General features: G+C 43.3%; 1 protein-coding gene across 4 annotated transcripts in view; it reads left to right on the top strand.

Moving 5' to 3' along the window:
• PDE8B (phosphodiesterase 8B) overlaps positions 1–22,217 on the top strand; it is an 89,991-nt gene that overhangs the window by 59,865 nt on the left and 7,909 nt on the right. For 2 of the 4 annotated variants that reach the window (XM_064140616.1, XM_064140614.1), the window contains exons 7-17: positions 1,155–1,233; positions 1,812–1,952; positions 8,003–8,091; positions 8,752–8,812; positions 12,578–12,629; positions 14,835–14,912; positions 16,329–16,405; positions 17,423–17,587; positions 19,095–19,140; positions 19,587–19,722; positions 20,907–21,105. In XM_064140616.1, coding sequence (XP_063996686.1) covers positions 1,155–1,233; positions 1,812–1,952; positions 8,003–8,091; positions 8,752–8,812; positions 12,578–12,629; positions 14,835–14,912; positions 16,329–16,405; positions 17,423–17,587; positions 19,095–19,140; positions 19,587–19,722; positions 20,907–21,105 — 1,123 coding nt within the window. Of the gene's footprint in view, positions 1–1,154; positions 1,234–1,811; positions 1,953–8,002; positions 8,092–8,751; positions 8,813–12,577; positions 12,630–14,834; positions 14,913–16,325; positions 16,406–17,422; positions 17,588–19,094; positions 19,141–19,586; positions 19,723–20,906; positions 21,106–22,217 lie in introns of all 4 variants that reach the window. The other 2 variants (XM_064140615.1, XM_064140613.1) reach the window with 1 other exon arrangement.

Raw genomic sequence — 22,217 nt, 5'->3', positions numbered from 1 at the left:
TCACACGTGCAGCTGTGTCTCTATGTCTCTGTGCATATTTTTTTGTGTATCCTATTTGGTTTTGAGTTACTTCCATAGAAAAACAGCAGTGTCCTGTATTGCTTAATTCTCTGTTTTCAGTATTGATTCAAACCTCACTATTCATTCCGGGAGCAAGATGTTCCTTTTAGGTAGTAACTATATGTAAGAATGTTTATGTATGGTGTGTTTATGCACCCTGCAATGAGAGATGTAGAGAAAGTAATTAGTTTGTGTTCAGTCCAAACCAGAGATGAGGTACTGACATGGATCAGTGCAGGTATGCCTGGGTTTCTTTAGCATACACTCTTTTTTTGGTGTTTGGTGGTGGTGGTGGTGGTTGTGAGATTTGTTTTTTTTTTCCCTTTCTAGTATTGGAAACTTACTCTAATGTCATCCTGTGTAAATTATAGTTCAAACAATTCTAATTTTGTAGCAAGAAGTTAAGGCTTTTGCTTTCCTGCATTAGTTCAAGGATAGCCCTGGAAAAAAAAAAACACATACACAAAAAAAAAAACCAACAACAAAAACCAAACCAAATAAACAAAAAGAAAAAGCCCCCCAGAAACTTAAAGTCATTTAGGCCCTTAATAAAGATCACAATGTATGGAAATCAAGTTACTGAATTATTACTTGGAAGCAGGAAAATTTGTACTTTTTCTAAGCAGGGCTTTGAGGTGACTTAAATTGTTTTCATTATTTGTGTTGTATTACCACTTCTTTGACAGTGACAAGATATTTGCTGCATCAAAACTTCATGTGCATCTGTTGGTGGTTTTTATGACCCTATGTTTTATGCTCACAAGACTTTGTATTCTGATAGAACAGCCATTTGTTATTTTTACTCCTAATTGTGTTAGTTCCTGCTGTCTAGAGCATATCTGGAGAAGGAAATGTGAAGATGCTGTAGTACCTGTGAGCAATTTTACAATGTGGTCTGCAATAAAAACGCATTAGTAACAGGGATGTTAGAAGCTGAATTTCATGAAAATTTATGATGGAGGTAGTGACATGGTTTAGTCAAAACAACATGCTATTTTCCAACTCATCTACTGGTAAGTACAATGTAATAATGTATTTTCCATGAGCAAAATGTTCTAACAATAAAACTAATGTGAATAATTTGCTCATTTCAGGGCTTGCAATGCAGTGTTTGCAGCGTTAGACCATTGTCAGGAAGCTGTAGAAATAACCAGTGAAGATCATGTCATTCAGGTAAGGGAGAAAAAGGTAACTGTTTTGTAGAGGGAGGAATCCCAAAGACATCATTGCTCAATAGCTTCTATTCTATTTCAGTATTTAAATTTGTGGGCCATTAGGAAGGCCTTTGCAGTGAGCTACCCCGTTGCTAGGTGCAGCACATTGACAGCTGCTGAGTTTAGAAGACTTTACCTTCAGTAACTTTATTTAGATTGTAATTTTTTTGTACAGTAATGCTGCTTGTGGTAGAACCAACGTGAAACCTGTGGCAGAACCATGTAACCTGTACATCGAAGAGTTTTATTCTCTTCTTGGCCGCCTTGTGACTGCCCACATACTGCCTTCTATGTCCAGCTCCTTACTCAAAATGTCTCATCATATTTGTATATGAGAAGCACTGTGCAGTTAGGTCTTTAGATTTATATCTTCTGTGACTTCAGATGTACGACTTGCGATGCTTTGATAGTTGCACATGAGGAGTTGTCCCTGAGGTATATTCTCTTTTTTGCAGTGCTTTGACAGTTGCACATGAAGAATTGTCCATGAAGTATGTTCTTTTTAATGTATTTCCTAAAGTACTGTTGTTTTGGCAGTATGTTAATCCAGCCTTTGAAGAGATGATGGGATATCACAAAGGAGAGCTCATTGGCAAGGAACTTACTGAACTGCCAAAAAGCGATAAAAACCACGTGGATCTTTTAGACACTATCAACACATTTATTAAAAAAGGAAAGGTAAGGAAATGGAATAAAACTCACTTAAAATTGCTTTAGATTTCTATTCTGCTGTATTTTGAGGGCTCTAGGCTTAAGAGCGTGATAGGTGGTTTGCTTTAATCAATGCACATACAAGAGTGGAATTCTGCTCCTCAGGAGCACCACCATCCGTGCCTCAGACAAGTAACTACAGATTTCTTGATTTAGAATCATAGAATCAACCAGGTTGGAAGACACCTCCAAGATCATCCAGTCCAACCTATCACCCAGCCCTAGCCAGTCAACTAGACCATGGCACTAAATGCTTCATCCAGGCTTTTCTTGAACACCTCCAGGGATGATGACTCCACCACCTCCCTGGGCAGCCCATTCCAATGCCAATCACTCTCTCTGGGAAGAACTTCCTCCTAACATCCAGCCTAGACCTCCCCTGGCACAACTTGAGACTGTGTCCCCTTGTTCTGTTGCTGGTTGCCTGGCAGAAGAGACCAACCTGGCTACAACCTCCCTTTAGGTAGTTGTAGACAGCAATGAGGTCACCCCTCAGCCTCCTCCAGGCTAAACAACCCCAGCTCCCTCAGCCTCTCCTCATAGGCTTTGTGTTCCAGGCCCCTCACCAGCTTCATCATCCTTGTCTGGACATGTTCCAGCACCTCAACATCTCTCCTGAATTGAGGAGCCCAGAACTGGACACAGGACTCAAGGTGTGGCCTGACCAGTGCTGAGTACAGGGGAAGAATAACCTCCCTCATCCTACTGGCCACACTGTTCCTGATGCAGGCCAGGATGCCATTGGCTCTCTTGGCACCTGGGCACACTGCTGGCTCATCTTCAACCTGCTATCTACCAGTACCCCCAGGTCCCTTTCCTCCTGGCTGCTCTCCAGCCACTCTGTCCCCAGCCTGTAGTGCTGCTTGGGGTTGTTGTGGCCAAAGTGCAGAACCCTGCACTTGGCCTTGTTAAATCTCATCCCATTGGCCTCTGCCCTCCCATCCAGCCTGTCCAGGTCCCTCTGCAGGGCTCTCCTACCCTCTAACAGATCAACACCTGCTCCTAGCTTGGTGTCACCTGCAAACTTACTGGTGCTGGACTCAATCCCCTCGTCCAGATCATCAATAAAGATATTGAACAGGACTGGGCCCAGCACTGATCCTTGGGGAACACCACTAGTGACTGGCTGCCAACTGGATTTCTTTAGCTTTGCTTTAAGATCATACGGAACTTCTCTAGAAATCTGTTGGCTTAAGATCATCAGAAGAATATATTCTGTTTCTGTTTTGCTTAGAGCTCATGAAGCTTTTTTCAGTTGGAACATAGTAATTTGTCCCTGGATCAGCCTCTCAGGTGGCCACCTCATCCAACCAAAAGGTTTAACTGTTCAGTCTCAAATGCCAAGCCTTCACTGACTGTGCACTTTAAGCACCACATGGCATAATCAGTTGTGACTAAAATACATCAGCGTCTGCTAGGTTTTGCTTTCCTAACTGTAGTTAGAATGTCTGCAGTGCATTGTGAACTCATGTTGTGATGATGACAGGCCACAAAAGTGCTACATTACAGAATCACAGAAAACATACAGCCCGAAAAGACCTCAAAGGTCATCCAGTCCAACACTTAACCCAGCAATGAAGGGTCAGCACTAAACCATGTCCCTAATCCAGGTCTAACTGCTGCTTAAACACCTCTGGGAATGGTGACTTCGCCACTGCCCTGGGCAGACCATTCCAGTGTTTGATAATCCTCTCTGTGAAGAAGCATTTCCTAGCATCCAGCCTGAACTTCCCCTGGTGCAGCTAAAAAACACTTTGTCTAGTCCTGTTGCTTGACACCAAGGAGAACAGGCTGCCCCACTCCTTGCTTCAGCCTCCCTTCAGGTAGTTGCAGAGAGTGATGTGGCCTCCCCTCAGCCTCCTGTTCTCCAGACAAAATGACCCTAGCTCCCTCAGACACTTCCTGTAGGCCAGGTGCTCCAGGCCCTTCACCATCCTCTTTGCCCTTCTCTGAACATGCTCTAGAACCTCAATGTCCTTCTTGTAGTGAAGGGCCCAGAATTAAACAATAGTCAAAGTGTGGCCTTACCAGTGCTAAGTACAGGAGAATGATCACCTCCCTATTTCTGCTGGCCACAGTATTTCTGATAGAAGCCAGAATACCATTGGCTTTCTTGGCCACCAGGGCACACTGCTGACTCTTATTTAATAGACTGTCAACCAGAACGTCCCAGATCCCTCACCGAGTGGCAGCTTTCCAGCCCCTAGTCCTCAAGTCTGTAGCTTACCATGGGGTTGTTGTGACCCATGTGCAGGACATGGCACTTGGCCTTGTTAAACTTCATAAAATTAGCCTTGGCCCATCAGTCTAACCTGTCCAGGTCTTGCTGAAAAGCCTCCCTACCCTTTATCAGATCAACACAGCCACCCAGATTGGTGCCATCTGCAAACTTTTACTCAATCCTATCATCCAGATCATTGACAAAATATTGGACAGGTCCCAGTACTGAACCGTGGGGAATACAGTTAGTCCCTGAGCACCAGCCAGATTTACAGTATCACAGTATCACAGTATCATCAGGGTTGGAAGAGACCTCATAGATCATCAAGTCCAACCCTTTACCACAGAGCTCAAGGCTAGACCATGGCACCAAGTGCCACGTCCAATCTTGCCTTGAACAGCTCCAGGGACGGTGACTCCACCACCTCCCTGGGCAGCCCATTCCAGTGTCCAATGACTCTCTCAGTGAAGAACTTTCTCCTCACCTCAAGCCTAAATCTCCCCTGGCACAGCCTGAGGCTGTGTCCTCTTGTTCTGGCGCTGGCCACCTGAGAGAAGAGAGCAACCTCCTCCTGGCCACAACCACCCTTCAGGTAGTTGTAGACAGCAATAAGGTCACCCCTGAGCCTCCTCTTCTCCAGGCTAAACAATCCCAGCTCCCTCAGCCTCTCCTCGTAGGGCTGTGCTCAAGGCCTCTCACCAGCCTCCGTCACCCTTCTCTGGACACGCTCAAGCATCTCAATGTCCCTCCTAAACTGGGGGGCCCAGAACTGAACACAGGACTCGAGGTGTGGTCTAACCAGTGCAGAGTACAGGGGCAGAATGACCTCCCTGCTCCTGCTGACCACACCATTCCTGATGCAGGCCAGGATGCCACTGGCTCTCTTGGCCACCTGGGCACACTGCTGGCTCATGTTCAGGCGGGTATCAATCAGCACCCCCAGATCCCTCTCTGTCTGGCTGCTCTCCAGCCACTCCAACCCCAGCCTGTATCTCTGCATGGGGTTGTTGTGGCCAAAGTGCAGCACCCTGCACTTGGAGCTATTGAACCCCATCCCATTGGACTCTGCCCATCTGTGCAGGCGGTCAAGGTCCCGCTGCAGAGCCCTTCTGCCCTCCAACCCAGCCACATCTGCCCCCAGCTTGGTGTCATCTGCAAACTTGCTGATGACTGACTCCATGCCCTCATCCAGATCATCTATGAAGATGTTAAAGAGGATGGGGCCCAGCACTCATCCCTGAGGGACACCACTAGTGACAGCCGCCAGCTGGATGTGGCACCATTCACCACCACTCTCTGGGCCCTGCCGCTCAGCCAGTTTTTTACCCAATGCAGAGTGCACTTATCCAGGCCTGGTGCCATGTGTTTTCTGAAGGAGAAAGCTGTGGGAGACAGTGTTGAAAGCTTTACTAAAGTCCAGGTAGACAGTGTCTGTGGCACTTCCCTCACCCACTAGGCAGATCATCTTACTGTAGAAGGAGATCAGTTTAGAATAGAAGCATCGCATCAGTCAGGATTGGAAGGGACCACAAGGATCATCTAGTTCCAAACCCCCTGCCATGGGCAGGGACACCCTACCCTAGATCAGGCTGGCCAGAGCCTCATCCAGCCTGGCCTTAAACACCTCCAGGGATGGGGCCTCAACCACCTGGGCAACCCATTCCAGGGTTTCATTACTCTCATGGTGAAGAACTTCCTCCTCACATCCAGCCTGCACCTACCCATCTCCAGCTTCATTCCATTCTCTCTAGTCCTAGATTAGTCAGATGGGACCTGGCTTTTATAATCCCATGCTGACTGAGCCTGGTTGACTACTGTGCATTGCATATTGTTCAGGATGAGTACTATAGCACTCAGGATGACCTGCTCCATAACCTTTTCTGGCACCTAGGTCAGACTGACAGGCCTGTAGTTCCCCGAATCATACTTCTGGCCCTTCTTGTAGATGGACATCATGTCTGCTAGCCTTCAGTCAACTGAGACCTCCCTGGTTAGCCAGGACTGTTGAAAAATAATCGCTGAGTGGCTTGGTGATCACTTCTGCCAGCTCATTAAGTATCCTTGGGTGGTCCCCATCTGGTCCCTTAGACTTGTGCATATCCAAGTGGCACAGTAGGCCATTCTATCCAGGACTGTGGGGGCCACTTTCTTGTCTCCATCTCTGTCTTCTAGTTCCAGGGGCTGAACCATCATGGAGCAGCTGGTGTCGCTGACAAATACTGAGGCAAAGGATTTAGTTCTATTGTCTCCTCTTATAACTTCGCTGAGAATTCTAAATTCAGCCATCTTGTGGTCACTTTGCCAAAGATATCCACCAACTCTCCTATGAGTCCTTCTCTGTTTACCAGCAGCAGGGCTAGTGATTCTGAGACCTTCCCCAGGCACCTATAAAGCACTGCATCAACCTCCTCATCCTCATTGGGGTGGTTTACAAGAGACCCTCATCATGACATCTGCCTTGTTGGCCTTTTCCCTGATTCTTACCTACAGGCTTTCAACTTTATCATCACTGTCATCATCATGCTCAAGATGGTCAAGGCCCTCCATGACATACAGGGGCACCCCTCCATCTCTCCTCCTGGGCCTACTCTTTCTGAAGAGTCTATAGCCATCCAACACAGCACTGCGGTTGCTAAATGTTCCTGGTCATATGTTCTTCTAATACATGCAACAGTCTCTTGTCCTATCTCCCACAAATTGCAGAAGGACCTCTCACCCTTCCCTGTCTCACTGTCTGCTTCATGAACTTCGAGGAGTAACTGAATCTTTGAGTCTCTTCATCAATGATCTGAGCTCTGAGGGTCACTATCTGGAATTGTTTGCAGGTTCACCTTGGTTCCTTGTCAGAACTTGCAGGCACTCCTGCCTTGCTTCTCCTCATTTTTATCAGCTGCCCAGCTTTTAGCACTGCCTCCTCAAAGGCCCTGTCTGTTTTCTTCATCTGTCCCTATTTCTCTCTCAGAGGAAGCAACACTCATCTATTTCCAGACTTCATCCTAATCTGCTGCCAAGCGTCCTCCTTAAAATCTCTCTTTGAGGTGGTAAGGAGAAAGGAGCTTTTTTTTTTTTCCTCCAGTCCATACCAGAAGATAGCATCTATCTCTGCATCAGTTGACTGCCCAGAGGTAATGCATATATGACTTTTGGTTAGCCTTCAGTCCTCTTGATGCTTTCCCGTAGCAGTGGGGATGGAGGGAAGATTAGTGGCTAGTCAGAGAAATGGTCATTAGCATAGAAGAACAGGGTGACAGATGCCCTGCAGAAAATGTTTTCTGGTTTTGCTGATCTTGGATACCCATGGTCACAGGAAAACAGTCATGGATTAAGAATGCACTGTTGGTTACCTGAGCTTAGTTGAAGGACATCCTTGTGTAAAGGGCTTCTGAAATTTAGCATGCATGTTCCTTGACAACTGACACCTTCAAAGCATAATGGTGCTCAGCATAGTGGTTGATTATGCTTCTCCCAAGGGAGGTATTCTATGGATGTGTTGCAGCCGCCACTGCTTCTGATGGTACCTAGAAGAGTGTTTATAACTCCTCAAAGTAGATAGTTCCTGAAGTTCTTTGTAAAGGTTGTATTCTGACTCACAAGAGAAACATTTTTATCCTGTCCTTGTAATATCAAATGCTTTTTAAAGGTGCTGCTCTGTTTTAATGAGTTTTACATCATTGAAAAAAACCCTATGAAATAATATGTAATTACTTACTACATAAGGACTGTGTAATAATAAATCAGTGTTTGACTACAAGCTGCATATCCTTAGCTGTTGTCTCTGTTGTGTCTGTTTGCTTAGGAGTGGCAAGGAGTTTACTACGCAAAAAGAAAGTCAGGAGACAGTATCCAGCAGCACGTGAAGATAACACCTGTGATCGGTCAAGGAGGGTAACTAACTTGTCTAGAACATAGTTGGTTTCCTGTCTGTAGTGCCTTTTATCCATTTATCCTATCTGCAAGTTTGACACGAACCTCTGTGTGTTTAGTAGCAGAGTGATGATGTAACTGTTGGCTTCAAGCAATGTGGAAAGAATAAACAAAATTGGGAAGGTCATGCTATTTGCTGAAGTTTATCCATTTTGATGTCATATGCTGGCTAGAAGAACTGCAGAGTCATAACCCTTAATAGTGTTACTGCTGTACTCACCTGCAGGCTGATGTTTACGTTCATGTTGCCATGATTTTCTTTATAAAGTTAGTATCCAGTCAGTTACTTGATCACTGGAAAGGATCAGCAGCTGGGCAGTTCTCTTGCTCGCAAGTGTGCTTGCATGCACACCTCTGCCGTGTAGCATGGGCATGTTGCCAAGTTCTGCTCCCAGATGTGCAGGGTTGTTCCTGTAGAAGCAAAAATGTCGGGTGTCCTAGGGTAAAAACGTGGCTGTCATGCTGAATGAGGGCTTGTCACTCAGTCATCTGTTTGGTGTTGGGTTTAGTATCTTGTTTCATGAGGGCATGGAGATCTCTGCTTTCTAGAAGAGCAGCGTTTCACTTCACTTTTGCTCTTTACCATTTAATATGGTAACAAGTGATTATTTCTGTTGCTAGGAAGATAAGACACTTTGTATCCCTCAAAAGGCTGCATTGTACCAATGAAAACAACAAACAGGTACTGTATTTCTTTCATGTCCTAATTTTCATGGCTTTTACTAAATGGATACTTATTTTCCTGGAAACGGAGAATTTTCCAAGAGGGTATGTATTACCAGTGAGATTTTCACTGATTGTTGAATCAAGCAAGAAAACATCAGCATTTGCTCGGTCTGCTCTCCTTTTGTATTACTGCCAAAGAAAGGAAGAAAGTCTTTAATGCTTTGGAACATGGATGCGACAGGTGAATCTGTGATACATGGGCCGTAATCCAAACAGAGTTCAGGGGCTTTCTTCTATAGCTGCTCTTGCCATTCTAATCTGGTATACCTACGTTTAGTAATGACCTGTCACAAGGCTTTCAATGAAGTATAGCCTTTGCACAGGACCTGTAACATGGCATGCTCAACAGAACATGCTTGTGGAAGAGTGTAATCCAAGCCATAACCTAAGTAAACCAACAGTAACAGCTAACCCAGGTCTCTGCAATGTGGACACGTATTCACTTCAGTAGGTTCTGCAACAAAGCTGGAGGCACAGGGAGCTGATTGTTGTCATCTAGTTCCCTCCCTCTGAAAGTAAGTGAAGTGATCGTACCGTATGTGTTGCCTCCAAAATATTGAGTATTTAGGATGTAAAGAAGTTTGGACTTGTGAGCAAAGGAGCATAATCTGTTGTTAGCCTGAGATCTGTAGATTGGAAAGAGTGGGAAGCATAGGAATTGGCTGGCAACGTTGTAGACTGAGGATGTACTTGCTAAACATGGTACATTTCCCTGTTCTTTACAGGAGGGGCTACATATCTTGGTTTATTTAGCATTTTAATGTGTTTTTAGCCACAACGTGAGTAAAGACACTTGTGCATAAAAGTGACTTGGAATGTCACTACCCTTTCTAGTTATCCCCTTTCAATAGAAGGATATTTTGTTCTAACACATCACTGGAAAAATTTTGCTACTGGAAAAAGTTCATAGATGGTATTGTGTGAAATTTGGCTGTTGAAACCATCCCTCTTTCTTGCTCAAGTTTTTGTGGAGGCATGTAGTAACATGGGAAAAAACACACAACCTTTGGAAGAGTTTTGAAGGCCTGTCATTCTGAAAACAGTGTTTTAAGCTGACCTCATGTTTAAACTAAAACATGTATTTTAGTATTAGCAGCAAATTAGCATTTAAAGTAGCAAGATGTTTTAAAGTGCTCAGGCTGGAGTGCAAGAGTTTTGTAGTAGAAGCAATGGTGAAGTTAAATGATTATCTTTTTAGTCCATTGCTTAAACCTTATTGCTATTGTTTCATTTATAGTTGCTTTGATGTTGATTTGAGAAGTGAGACACAGTGCAATATTTTTTTTCTGTAATACACACAGAGATGAAGAATTGGTACAGAGAAGTGTAGATATGGTACTTGGTGCAAGCTAATGAATACAAAGCAATTACATACTTGCAGCTATCTGTAAAAAACAGCAGCAGGAATGTAGATAAAAGTCCTTTTCTGTTTTTCATCGCTCTGTTCACAGGGCTGCCTAAGCCTGTAAAGCTTAAGAAACAAATTTCACTTAAAGACCTGTGTCCAAGGCCACATTCTCTGTACTTCTGCCACTGTTGGAACGCACAGTCAGCTCATGGGTTTTAGTGTTGCTTCATGAACAGTTACAAATAAAGCGCTAACGTGATGAGATAAAGGTCTAGGAAGCTTTACGCATTTGGTCAGCCCAGGAGGTATGGCCTTCAGAGATTTCCCCACAGATGTAGAGATCTTTAACCACAAGGACCACAGCCTGAAAAAAAGCATGGCCTGTGAATATTCAAGATCCACTGGGGGATAACAAGATGCATCCAACAGAACTAGGTCATATTTTACTTCCGTGGTGGAAATGTCTCTGCTCTCACACTGCATGAAAATTCAGACAATGTCTGGGCACCTGGGGGTTTTTATATGTTTTTTTGGGTTAACTTTTTTTTTTTAGATGGACAGTGATGGTGACATAAAGGAATATCTATTATACTGATAAAAGCTCTTTGAGTTACATTTGTAGCCATACCAATATGATGATGCTGATCCTGATCAACATTTGGACACTGCAGTTTTTCTAAAGTGCCAGAATACTTGCAGCAGTAGAACCTTTTTCTACCCTAAAGAAATACTGTGTTCCTTTTCAAGACTTCAATTATTTGTTGAGGGATAAAAGTAAATCAAAACCAAGTATTGTTTTAGTTACAGAGCAGTGAAAGCTGCCATGACTCAGGTTTTGATGGAAATGTCTAATGTTTCACTGGATCACTGAAATTCTAAGTGGCTTGATCTCAGCAGTCAGACTCTGTATACAGATTTGGAAACATCCTTAAATCATTGTGTGTTGTTTCACATTAAAAAGTGTTGATGTGTTCTTTGTCGTTACCAGCAGTCTCCGTAAGGGATATCACAGTATGATTAAGGATCAGTCTATAGGAACCATCATAGATTGCTGTGTCAGGTTTATCATGTTAAAAAATTAAGCATCTTGTATTTATTCAACAACAAAAAAATACATCTGAGAGTATATTAAGTGTTCTTACAGTGAAGTTTTATGAATAAGGATTGACTTCCATGTTGACTGTTCCCATGTGCTGAAGCCTAAGGTAATGATTAATGCTACCTTTGACAATTTGATTTCTGGCAGGATAGAGTCTGCTGTTTGCACATTCATAAATTTGCAACAGAGTTGGTGTTTCTCCTCTTAGGAACATACCAACCTAAGATTAACTGTGTGTTTTACCTTACATGGTGCTTTCAGTTCCTGCCTGCAGAAGGGGTAGGAGTATTCAGAACTGAAATGTGGTTTTGTTCTTTCGGCAGAGTGCTTAGAGGGCTGTGCTAGTGCTTTCTGTCAGTTGCATAGCAGAAAGAGATACATCCACGGGCATTTTCAAAAGCTTGAGTTTGGGATCAGAACAAGCACTTCAGGTGCCTTGTGTTACTGTACCATATCTTAAAAGCTTCCTTGATCATTACAGTGGTGATGAGATGATTTCCAAAAGATATACTGCGTGATTACAAGAAAGCTGTTTAAGCTCTCAAAATCAGTTTTCTGAAGGAATAGTTGTTCCTTACACTCCCTCAAATTTTATATGGAGCATAAGCACAGGATTTTTATCCCTTCTGTTTTTTTCTCCTTCTTATTTATTAGAAAAATCCATTTCCTTTTCCGTTCCCTTTTCTTTTCCTTTCACTACTTCTTGCCCCCCCCTAATGTCAAAAAGGGGGAAAAAAAAAACATGGAAAAGGTGCAGAAATGGTGGAAAAGAGAGTTTGTATAATTTCTTTCCTTTCTTTACTGAGTAATCCCCATGAAGATGATGCAGCATGCACTGTCACGAGCTGCTGTAGATACTAAGAGCATTTAAGCGCAAGTTGCTGTGCTATCCTTTTAACTCACAGGTGACGACCATGCATTTCATGCTCCCATGCAGTCTAGTGCTTTTCTGTGGGTAGGTGATGGACCTGGTGAGAAGAACCAGTCACCATAGATTACATTACAGTCCTGGCCTCCTAAATATGACGTGTAATGACTAAATGTGTAAGTGTAGTATTAAGTACTGAAGTTTATTCATCTGAAGTAGAGGGTATGTATATGTTCTCTGGTGACTTGCAGTAAAAAAAAGTAATACATTATTTTTCAGTGTCTCCTTTAGCTATACCTTAATACATCATATGCTATTTTTAGAGGGAATGTTGAATGGAGCCCTTTTAAAATCTTTCTGTGTTCTTTTCCCCTACATATATATTCTACTCTTGGTGCACCTTCAGCTCTACAAGAGTCACTGTGAGGAGAAGTACACAGGAGAAAATTCTCAGTCAGGTTAGAATATTACTGTTTACGTTTTGCTTTGCTCGAGATCATGGCTGAGTGCTTTGCTGACAGGAAATGTCTCTTCCCTCGAGTCAGTGGTCGGAGCAGATGGCCAGTGACTGATGCCAGCAGCTCTGATGTCACGCCGTGAATTGGATTTGTATCCACCATTAATAATTCAGTCTCCCAGGCAGAGCTCTTGCTCTGCATCCAGACTTCAGATGCATTACTCTTCATTGTGTGCCTAATCCTGAAACTGGTGTACCCTGGCAACCCTTTGTATTCAAAATTAGTGTGGAACTGTGCTGATTTGTGCCAGCAGGTCTACTGTCATGTTTCTAAGTTAGGACCTATCAGGAAGCTGTTTGTTTGGCCCTGGCAAAGGACTGTCTGTACTGTCCAGACTAGAACTAGTGGTTCTGAGTCCAGCACTGAGTGGCTGCAGTGTGCCTGCACAGCCCTTGCCCTGGTGCCTCGGGCAGGTTTGCTTACTTGCAGACAGTATATTCAAGCTCTCAGTATCTTCTGCTGATACCTTTTGACTGAAAGTATGCAGTATAAGGGAATAATCTCTTCCTTTGATGCTGTGTAGTGTTTGCAGTAGCACTTTTCCATGAAGAAGGAGGCACTGAAGGCCAATTTAAAGCTCACAACTGCACAGAATGTAGCAGTGTTGTTGTATGACGAGTGAACAGGTTTTTGTGCCCTATTACTTTCTGGCACCTGAAGACCTTACCGCTATGAAATATTGCTGTGCAGTATCAGGCAGCTTCTGATTTTCACGTGAAAGGAGGATATAATGTAACAAGAACACGGGAAGTGGCTGACATGTCCTGCTTTTTCAGATGACGTCATAATAAATACAAGCATTGGAGAGCTTTGTGATGCCAAACAGCAGTGCTCTCATTACCCCTCTTGCCGTCAGAACTGATGCACAGAATGTTAAACTGCTTGCTCCCCCCTCCTTGTAGTTTTTCTGTCTCACTTTTCTGCAGACAGGAAGGTGAGAATACACATTTATTAAACCAAAGAACATTAGTTACTAGTTAGTATGTTGTTACTGCCTTTCACAGATCATGTAGGGCATTAGGATTGCTCACTATTGCGATAGATTTCAGCAAGACTGGGAAGCCACATCCCATGTTGATGACTACAGTGCAAGGGAAGCAACCTTAGAATCACATGCATGTGATGTAGGCTCTTCTTCCCTGCAGCCCATGGCTGTGCTCCAAGAATAAAATCCTAGAGCCATGGGCATACACTAGTGTGTTATGAGAGTACAAAAGATTGTACATATCTCATGCTGATTGAAATGGTGTGATCTGTAGCAAATCTGGATGTGGAAGCATTCCACTCACCAGGTGAATGTAATTTTTTTTTGTTTAGGGATTTAAACATTTTCATCTGAACTTGTAAGATGGCTTTTATGCATCTCTAGGTGGCACTAGCAAGGTTTCCAACTAGCTAGTTGGTATTTAACACAAGGAAAGCTGTCTTGTCAGCTACTGCCACTTGCAGTGGCTCTTTCCAGGTATTTTGTCCAGCTTTTGCATTTGTCTGGATGTGCTAGTTTTTCTTGCTTTAGCAAATGACAGTTTCAAGAATTACAGATTGAAGCATGGTTAATTTTCTCAGCAGATGAATTGATTGTTTATAATCATTCTCAATGTGTTGGATTTTTCTTAAACACGTGGTACAAACAATTTTTGCAGTTGAAAGCAAAAGCTTTGTGGGTCTGAATTGTGCTTAGACTGGAAGAGCATAAACTGAAACAGGATTTTTCTCGCTTGGCTGAATTTCTAGACAGTTAGACTCAGGCTTATTCAGTAGTTGGAGGAGAGTAAAAGGGACTTGCAGGAGGGGTTCAATCTACCTGCCTGAGACATGTCTCATGAAGCAGGCTCTTTGACAATTACCTTAAAGCCAGCCTAAAAGACTGTTGCTTTCAGGCAGCTGACGTTAGGTGAAGTGACTCCCCTGTTCCATAAAACATATTGACTTCTTTGTGAAACAGCTTTCCATGTGACTTTAGACAAATGGCTGTAAATTTATAGATACTAAATTCCTTGTTCTGAAGCACAGAGATTACATTGTTTCCCCCACTTTCTTGATACCATTAAGATCATTTCATTAAATGTTCAGAGTTTTATATGGAGGAGACCCTGTAGCAGCCTTACCATATGCATTTTTAAAACTTCTGTTTTCTATTTACAGAATCCCATTCATCCAAATGCAAGAACAGAAGGAAAGACTCAACTGACGTTAAGTCAATAACATCTCAAAGTAGTGATGGTAAGAAAGTGTCAAGAATTACTTCTTACAAATATGGAACAGACTTGCCCTGAGCAATAAAAAATGCAGAATGAAAGAGAAACCAGAGATTCACAGGCGATTAAACAAAAGTTACTCCAGTTTCCTATAACTGCTGTAAAATTTCATCATTCTGATTTGCAAAACATCACCCCATCATGAGTACAGCATCACTATGACTGCATGCAGAGCATGGTGCCTTTGTGGAGAGGAAGAGTGACCGTACCATAAGATGCAGGCAGCCTGCTAAAAGAGTGCATGGTGAAGCATTAGTTCCACCTCTCTTAGAAAGCTGCAGCTTGTGCTTCTGAACCAGTATTTTGGTATCGTTAGTCTGTGACATGAAGAGAGCTATTGCTGCTGGTTAGATGCGAGCAGTATTTCTGCTTCTGATCCTACTTGTAACTGCTTGCTGGGTCACAGAAGGTGGTGCCAGAGATTTCTTTCTTCCCTGGTAAGTAGTGATAAAAGCACAGTTTGTGGAGGAAAGGAATGACTTTCATTAGAGCAGCTGTGTCACTGAGATGAGGGACATACACACACATACTCTCACAGTAGGAGCCTTGACTGACAGGTCCATTGTGAACAATGGGAGACTGGCAGATACTGAACATGAAGTATAAGATAGCTGTGATGGTTTGGGTGTTACCCGCTCCACCCTGCCACTTTAGATATCACCCAGACTGGACTCAGCCAGCTCTGGAAATTGAATGAAGCTTATTATTTACAGCTTAGCACAATATACAAGCATAAATTTACAGTATATACAGTTATATACAGAAATACAAGTTAAAGGTAATACAGAAACACAACTCCCCTCCCAGAAACTTAAGTCCCCAGGAGGGGCTTCCAACCACCCTTCCATCCTCTCCCACCCCTCTACCTTACCCCAGATGTTGCCTTGTGCCCCAAGGATGAGTGGAAGGTCATCCAGGGGAGTTAGGAAGCAAGTGGATTAATCAGGTTAGGGTAAGAGTGAGAGAGAAATGCAGCTCAAAGCCCGGACAGAGAGAGCAACTCTTTTATCTATGTTTGGATTCTTGTTCTTATACATCTCAGCAAGCTTATGAGTGAAGTAGACATCACCATTGTTTCCCTTTCACAGCCTGTAATCTAGTTCTTCTCACCAAAATGTTGTAGGTAGCTTCAAACTAGCACAATAGCCTAAGTTTAGCAGTGTACGTGACAGATGGACAGAAAAACTGACAGTAAAAGTGAGAGGTGGCTGCAAAGAGGCTAGACAGCAGTGCAAGAAATTAAACAGTAAAGCAGAAACTTGCCAGAGAAATGGTGGATGAGGCTGTGTTCTGTTAAGCAGTCCCCCAGGGACAGCCTTCTTCACTGTCATCTGATTTACTGTCACCTGTGGCATGTAAACATTCTTCTATCTAACAGCAGCTCCAAGTTTACAGACTCGACGGTACTCTTCCATGGCAAGGATACACTCAATGACAATAGAAGCTCCTATCACAAAGGTGAGTCCTGAGTGCTGCCTTTTCCACAAACTTTGGAGTTGCTTTCATAGAGAAATATATCATTTGTATCAGGACAGCCAGGGATTCCTTGCAGCTTGTATATAACAGAATAATTTTAAACTGCTTTTTCCCCACCTTACCACTTCCTGTGTCTCAGCATTTCATCTTAAATCCTGATTATAAAGAGGAATATTAAAAAGGGGAAAGGAATTCCCTTGCTGGATGCATTGTAGCAGGAAGGAGACCCTGCTTTGTTCAGCTATGCACGTGTAGAAGGACCTGTGCTTTCAGTCTCGTCTTTGCTTTTACCATGGATATTTCTAAGGTGGCATGCAGAGAGAGAGCAGCTGCACCTTATCCTATCCTCCTGTTCATGTAGTCTATTCTTCAGTACCTGTGTTAACACAAACTCTGTCTCAAATGAGCTATACAATCACTCTTCCTGCAAACCAGAGTGCCTGCCATTTCCCACCCTCAAGCCGTTTTTTCTCTGTACATCTTCATTTCATATCATCAAAGTCTTTAATTCTCAGCACCACCATACTTGTTAGAGCAGCTGACTGCTTTCCTTTTCCTTCTCCCCAGGCATATCTACCCCTGCAGCAGCTTTTGACTGCTGGAGAAGACAGCACTGGAGCTTTCCAGCCTTAGTTTACAGCCAGTTTTCTGTTTTATTCCTTTAGGGACTGAATTATTATTTCTGAGCAGCCCTGGCTTTGCTGAAGGACTGGGACACAGCCAGCTTTCAGGCTGCTCACCTGCAACTATCTGAGATATTTCACACCCTTCTGCTTTTGCTTCCTAGGAGTTTGCCATCCAATAGCAGATGGGTGCCAGGGAATCTGAACACAAATTTACATGTTCAAAGTGTACTTCATGGTCTGGAGGGGATTTACATAGCATTTGCTAATTGCAGAGCAGCATAACCAAGCCGAAAATAAAGGTGTTTTTTTTTAAATAAGAAAAGATGAAAGTGCCATTCATTCCTCCTTGCCTATCTCCTTCATCTGTTTTCAGGTTATTAACATAATTAACGCTGCCCAGGAAAACAGCCCCATCACAGTAGCAGAGGCCTTGGACAGAGTTCTGGAAATCCTGCGGACAACTGAACTTTACTCTCCTCAGCTAGGTACCAAAGTAGAAGATCCTCATACAAGTGACCTTGTTGGAGGTCTAATGACTGTGAGTAAAACTAGTAAATATGAAATTGCTGCTGCCAGTGTCTTGCATCACAGTTCAGAGCTCTGCTATGTTAAAATTTAACGAGCGATATGGAGGAGACTCAGAACTCATCAGTATTTATCTGAAGCCTTTCTACCAACAGTAGTCATCAAGATGAGGGCCACATCTCCATCCATTGGATGCATTCATCATCATATATGAATGAACACAGTTGCCACTACAAACTGTGTCTTCCAATCTGATTTGTCTTGAGGAGATATTTTTTTAGAAAAAAATGTAGAAGCTTAGAGAGGATTAGAGGGATTGCTGTACAGCTGGTGCCCTGCAGGAGTGAGGTCGCTGTAAATCAGGTTCTGACTTTGGTCCTGGAACAGCAGAGACAGACTGCATAGATTTAATTGTGAGTTACCTTATAGAATCATAGAATCATAGAATCAACCAGGTTGGAAGAGACCTCCAAGATCATCCAGGCCAACCTATCACCCAGCCCTGTCCAGTCAACTAGACCATGGCACTAAGTGCCTCATCCAGTCTTTGCGTGAAGACCCCCAGGGACGGTGCCTCCACCACCTCCCTGGGCAGCCCATTCAAATGGGAAATCACTCTTTGGCAAGAACTTCCTCCTAACATCCAGCCTAGACCTCCCCCAACACAACTTGAGACTGTGTCCCCTTGTTCTGTTGCTGGTTGCCTGGGAGAAGAGGCCACCCCCCACCTGGCTACAATGTCCCTTCAGGTAGTTGTAGACAGCAATGAGGTCACCCCTGAGCCTCCTCTTCTCCAGGCTAAACAACCCCAGCTCCCTCAGCCTCTCCTCATAGGGTTTGTGTTCCAGGCCCCTCACCAGCTTTGTTGCCCTTCTCTGGACACATTCCAGCACCTCAACATCTTTCTTGAATTAAGGGGCCCAGAACTGGACACAGGACTCATGGTGTGGTCTGACCAGTGCTGAGTACAGGGGAAGAATAACCTCCCTTGTCCTACTGGCCACACTGTTCCTGATGCAGGCCAGGATGCCATTGGCTCTCTTGGCCACCTGGGCACACTGCTGGCTCATCTTCAGCCTACTATGATACTGTAAATCAGGTTCTGACTTTGGTCCTGGAACAGCAGAGACAGACTGCATAGATTTAATTGTGAGTTACCTTACTTTAACATACACTGAGCTAGTCTGTGTCAAACTGGTGCAAAGTAAATGAAAGATAAATTATAGTGGTTAATATGAATCATCATTCAAATCATGCAGGTACTAATGAAAGGGTCAAGGAGGGGAATACACTGTACAGTTAATAATATCGTTTCTGGAGAGCTCATACTGCTGCTCCTTAGATCCATTAATGTAATTTTTGGAAGACCTTAACACAAAGATTTTGCATATATGCCCCAAGAGGAGCAGTGCTTTTAGAACCCAGGAGTAGTACCTAAAGTGAAAGTGCATGTCGTACCTTTGCAATTAATGATGCATGGTTTACTCTGCCTAATACTTACGATCAGCTTGATTTTTCAGGATGGCTTGAGAAGACTGTCAGGAAATGAGTATGTGTTTTCTAAGAGTAAGCCACTGTTTTTAAACTTTCCTTTGCATGTGTGGTTTCTTTACTTAGATGCTAGTGACAAAGAGCTCCAAGCTCACTAATTTGCAGTGGGATGTATGTCTTTGGAAGTGGTTGTCTAAGTGACTGCAGAACAAGTCATTTGACTGCCTTCATTTTGGAGTTGAAGTGGGTTCAAATAATCAAAATAATACATTTCATAATGTAGAAAATCAAATTAAGGAAAAAACCTACAGATTGTCATCCTTAAGAAATGTTCAGTGTTCTTCTTCTTTATGTCCAAATCATCTGTAATAATATAAACCATATACCATATTGCAGGCTTTCACAGACTTTTTGTCATGTAAGGAGACTAGCTGTTTCTCATGACAAAAGAATTCTGTTGGGCGATGAATGGGGGGAATGGAATCCAGAAATGCTGTAACTCACAAATTCCATTTCAACAGATATGAACCTGAGCCATAGTCACCTTTCAGTGCCAAACACTATCAGTGATGTTCCACCCTGTATTGCACAGCTTCTGGATAATGAAGAAAGTTGGGAGTTCAATGTTTTTGAGTTGGAGGCTGTTACAAATAAAAGGTACTATACTTGTTTCCCTGAATGCCTGCAGAAAGGTTGTTAAGGAGACGCAGTAGAAAGTGCTTTACTGTGGAAAAACTGAAGCAAGACACAGCGAAGCTGTGAGAGCTGTCTTTGTGTGTGTTTTGATAGCACTTGATCCATTTAACAGGCCATGGTCAAGATGCATATACAGGCCCTGGATAGGTCTGTGCTGACTGTTGTCTTCCCTGACAGTGCCTGCAGCCCTTCAGAATTCTTTCCTCTTCAACTTCTACTCTGCTGGACTCCCATCCACTCTACTGAGTTGATATTGTTTGTCTCAGTCTGGTGCTGTTACAGGCTTGATGCTCCTTTTTCCAGATGTTGTGCAAGTGTTCATGCTGGAGGAAAAAAGACTCTCACAGCAGTCCCCTAAATCAGTCTGATTTAGGAAACTCTGAGTCAACTGTGGCCTTTGATTACAAATATTAAAAAAACTAGGATGGAAGGCAAAGCAGTGATGGGGTCAAGAGCCTGAGATTTCAAAGCTTTTAATGAAAGAAGATGCCAGTAGTTTTGAGGTCATGCAGAGCACAAAAATAAACATAGAACTGACAGAGACAAGTTAATCTAGAGTGGGTTTGGATTTAAGAATCAACAGAAAGAGAGATCTTACTTTATTTACTGTTTTCACACAGAGGTTCATCAGTGTCCTCCCCAGCACTACCTTCACCAAACTTCACGTTCCCCCCTCCAGCATATTGCCAACTTTGAATAACCAGGAAGTGAAAATCTGCCCCCCCCAGAAGTCATGGGACTATTTGGAACAGAAAACTTTCAACCCTTTTTTTGCCTTAGAGCGTTTTAGTCTTTGGGATGTGCCCATGTTCAAAGTCCGCTTTTTATCCTGATTGTCTGTCAATCAATCAATAAATATTTTGGATTGGCAGATATTAAAACCACAGAAGACCTGATTTGGTAAGGATTTTTTTCTGAAGCCACAAGAATTTCACCATTTCTACAAAATATATTAAAATTATACCCAAAAGGATGATCAATGGAGTAACTTGTAACCTTTGACAGGCTTTCAATGTGCAGCTTTAAAACACATAACATTTCCTTCTCACCTTTTGTATGGTTGGTTTCTTTGTGAAACAGCTGCTCTTTAGAAGGTCAGAAGTTCCTTCTTCTCAGCAGTGTGTGTTTCTTCCATTGTTTTCCAGGCCATTAGTCTATTTGGGTTTAAAGGTTTTTGCCCGGTTTGGTGTCTCAGAGTTTTTGAACTGCTCAGAAGCGACACTGCGAGCGTGGCTGCAGCTGATTGAAGCAAATTACCACTCCTCCAACTCGTACCACAACTCTACACATGCAGCAGATGTCCTGCATGCTACTGCCTTCTTTCTTGGGAAGGAGAGAGTTAAGGTATAAGCGTCACATAGGAGTTCCTTTGGGCTAGGATTTAGTGTGCTCACTATCTTATGTGTGTCATTCAAAAGTCAGATGTTTGACTTCATAAACTCTCTCTAATCTCAAAGTGTTCTGTAGTGTCTGTAGGCCCATAAGTTTCTCTGGTGTCTGCTCCTTCAAGTAAAGAGTTTACTTTTCTCAGTAGCAATAATAAGAGGTGAAAACTTCTTCTTTGCTATCTCTTGATAACTGGCTGCTAGTAATAGCTCCTAATAAAGCTTTGCAGGACTTCTGGAGAGGGAAATGTTGACCTCTTTTGTCTGGTAGCCAGTGAAAGAATGCATGGGAATGGCTCAGGTCATAGAATCAATCAGGGTTGGAGTGGACCACAACTAGTTCAAATTCCCCTGCCAGGGGCAGGGATACCCTACCCTAGATCAGGCTGGCCAGAGCCTCATCCAGCCTGGTCTTAAACACCTCCAGGAATGGGGCCTCAACTACCTCCCTGGGCAACCCATTCCAGGCTCTCACTGCTCTTACGGTGAAGAACTTTTTCCTCATGTCCAGTCTCCTCACGCTCAGTTGCACCAGGGAAGTTTTAGACTTCATGCTAGGAAGCATTTCTTTACCAAGAAGGTGTTCAGACACTCTAGGAATGGGCTCTGTAGAGAGGTGGTTGATTCCCCAAGCCTGTCAATCTTTAATAACATGTTTTTACTTCTGATGAGCCCTGAAGGAGTCAGGCCATTGGATTAGATAATTGTTAAAGGTCTCTTCCAACGGAAACATCTCTCTCCTTTCTCCCCTATCATCTCGTCTTTTCTCCACTACTCTTTCCTCTTCTAAAACACACAAGCTGTGTGGCTATAGTCAGAGCAGAGGCAAGCACATAAAGTAGAAAGACATCTCAAAGAGAATCCATCCACCATTAGAGGATCTCATGCAAAGATACTGCTGAGGTGACAGCACCATGAAAAAGGTCATGAAGGATTTGGATGGGACGGGAGTTTTGGAGTAGGTAACCTGTGGGCATGATGAGCAGAAAAGGATTGCAGGGAGCTAGAAACCCTGCACTCCAGCTTACACTTGCATGTTTGTGAGAAATTATCAGAAACTATTTATTGTAA

This window comes from Pogoniulus pusillus, chromosome Z, assembly GCF_015220805.1.
Source record: "Pogoniulus pusillus isolate bPogPus1 chromosome Z, bPogPus1.pri, whole genome shotgun sequence".
Taxonomy (NCBI): domain Eukaryota; kingdom Metazoa; phylum Chordata; class Aves; order Piciformes; family Lybiidae; genus Pogoniulus; species Pogoniulus pusillus.
This window is presented reverse-complemented; position numbering and strand designations above follow the sequence as displayed.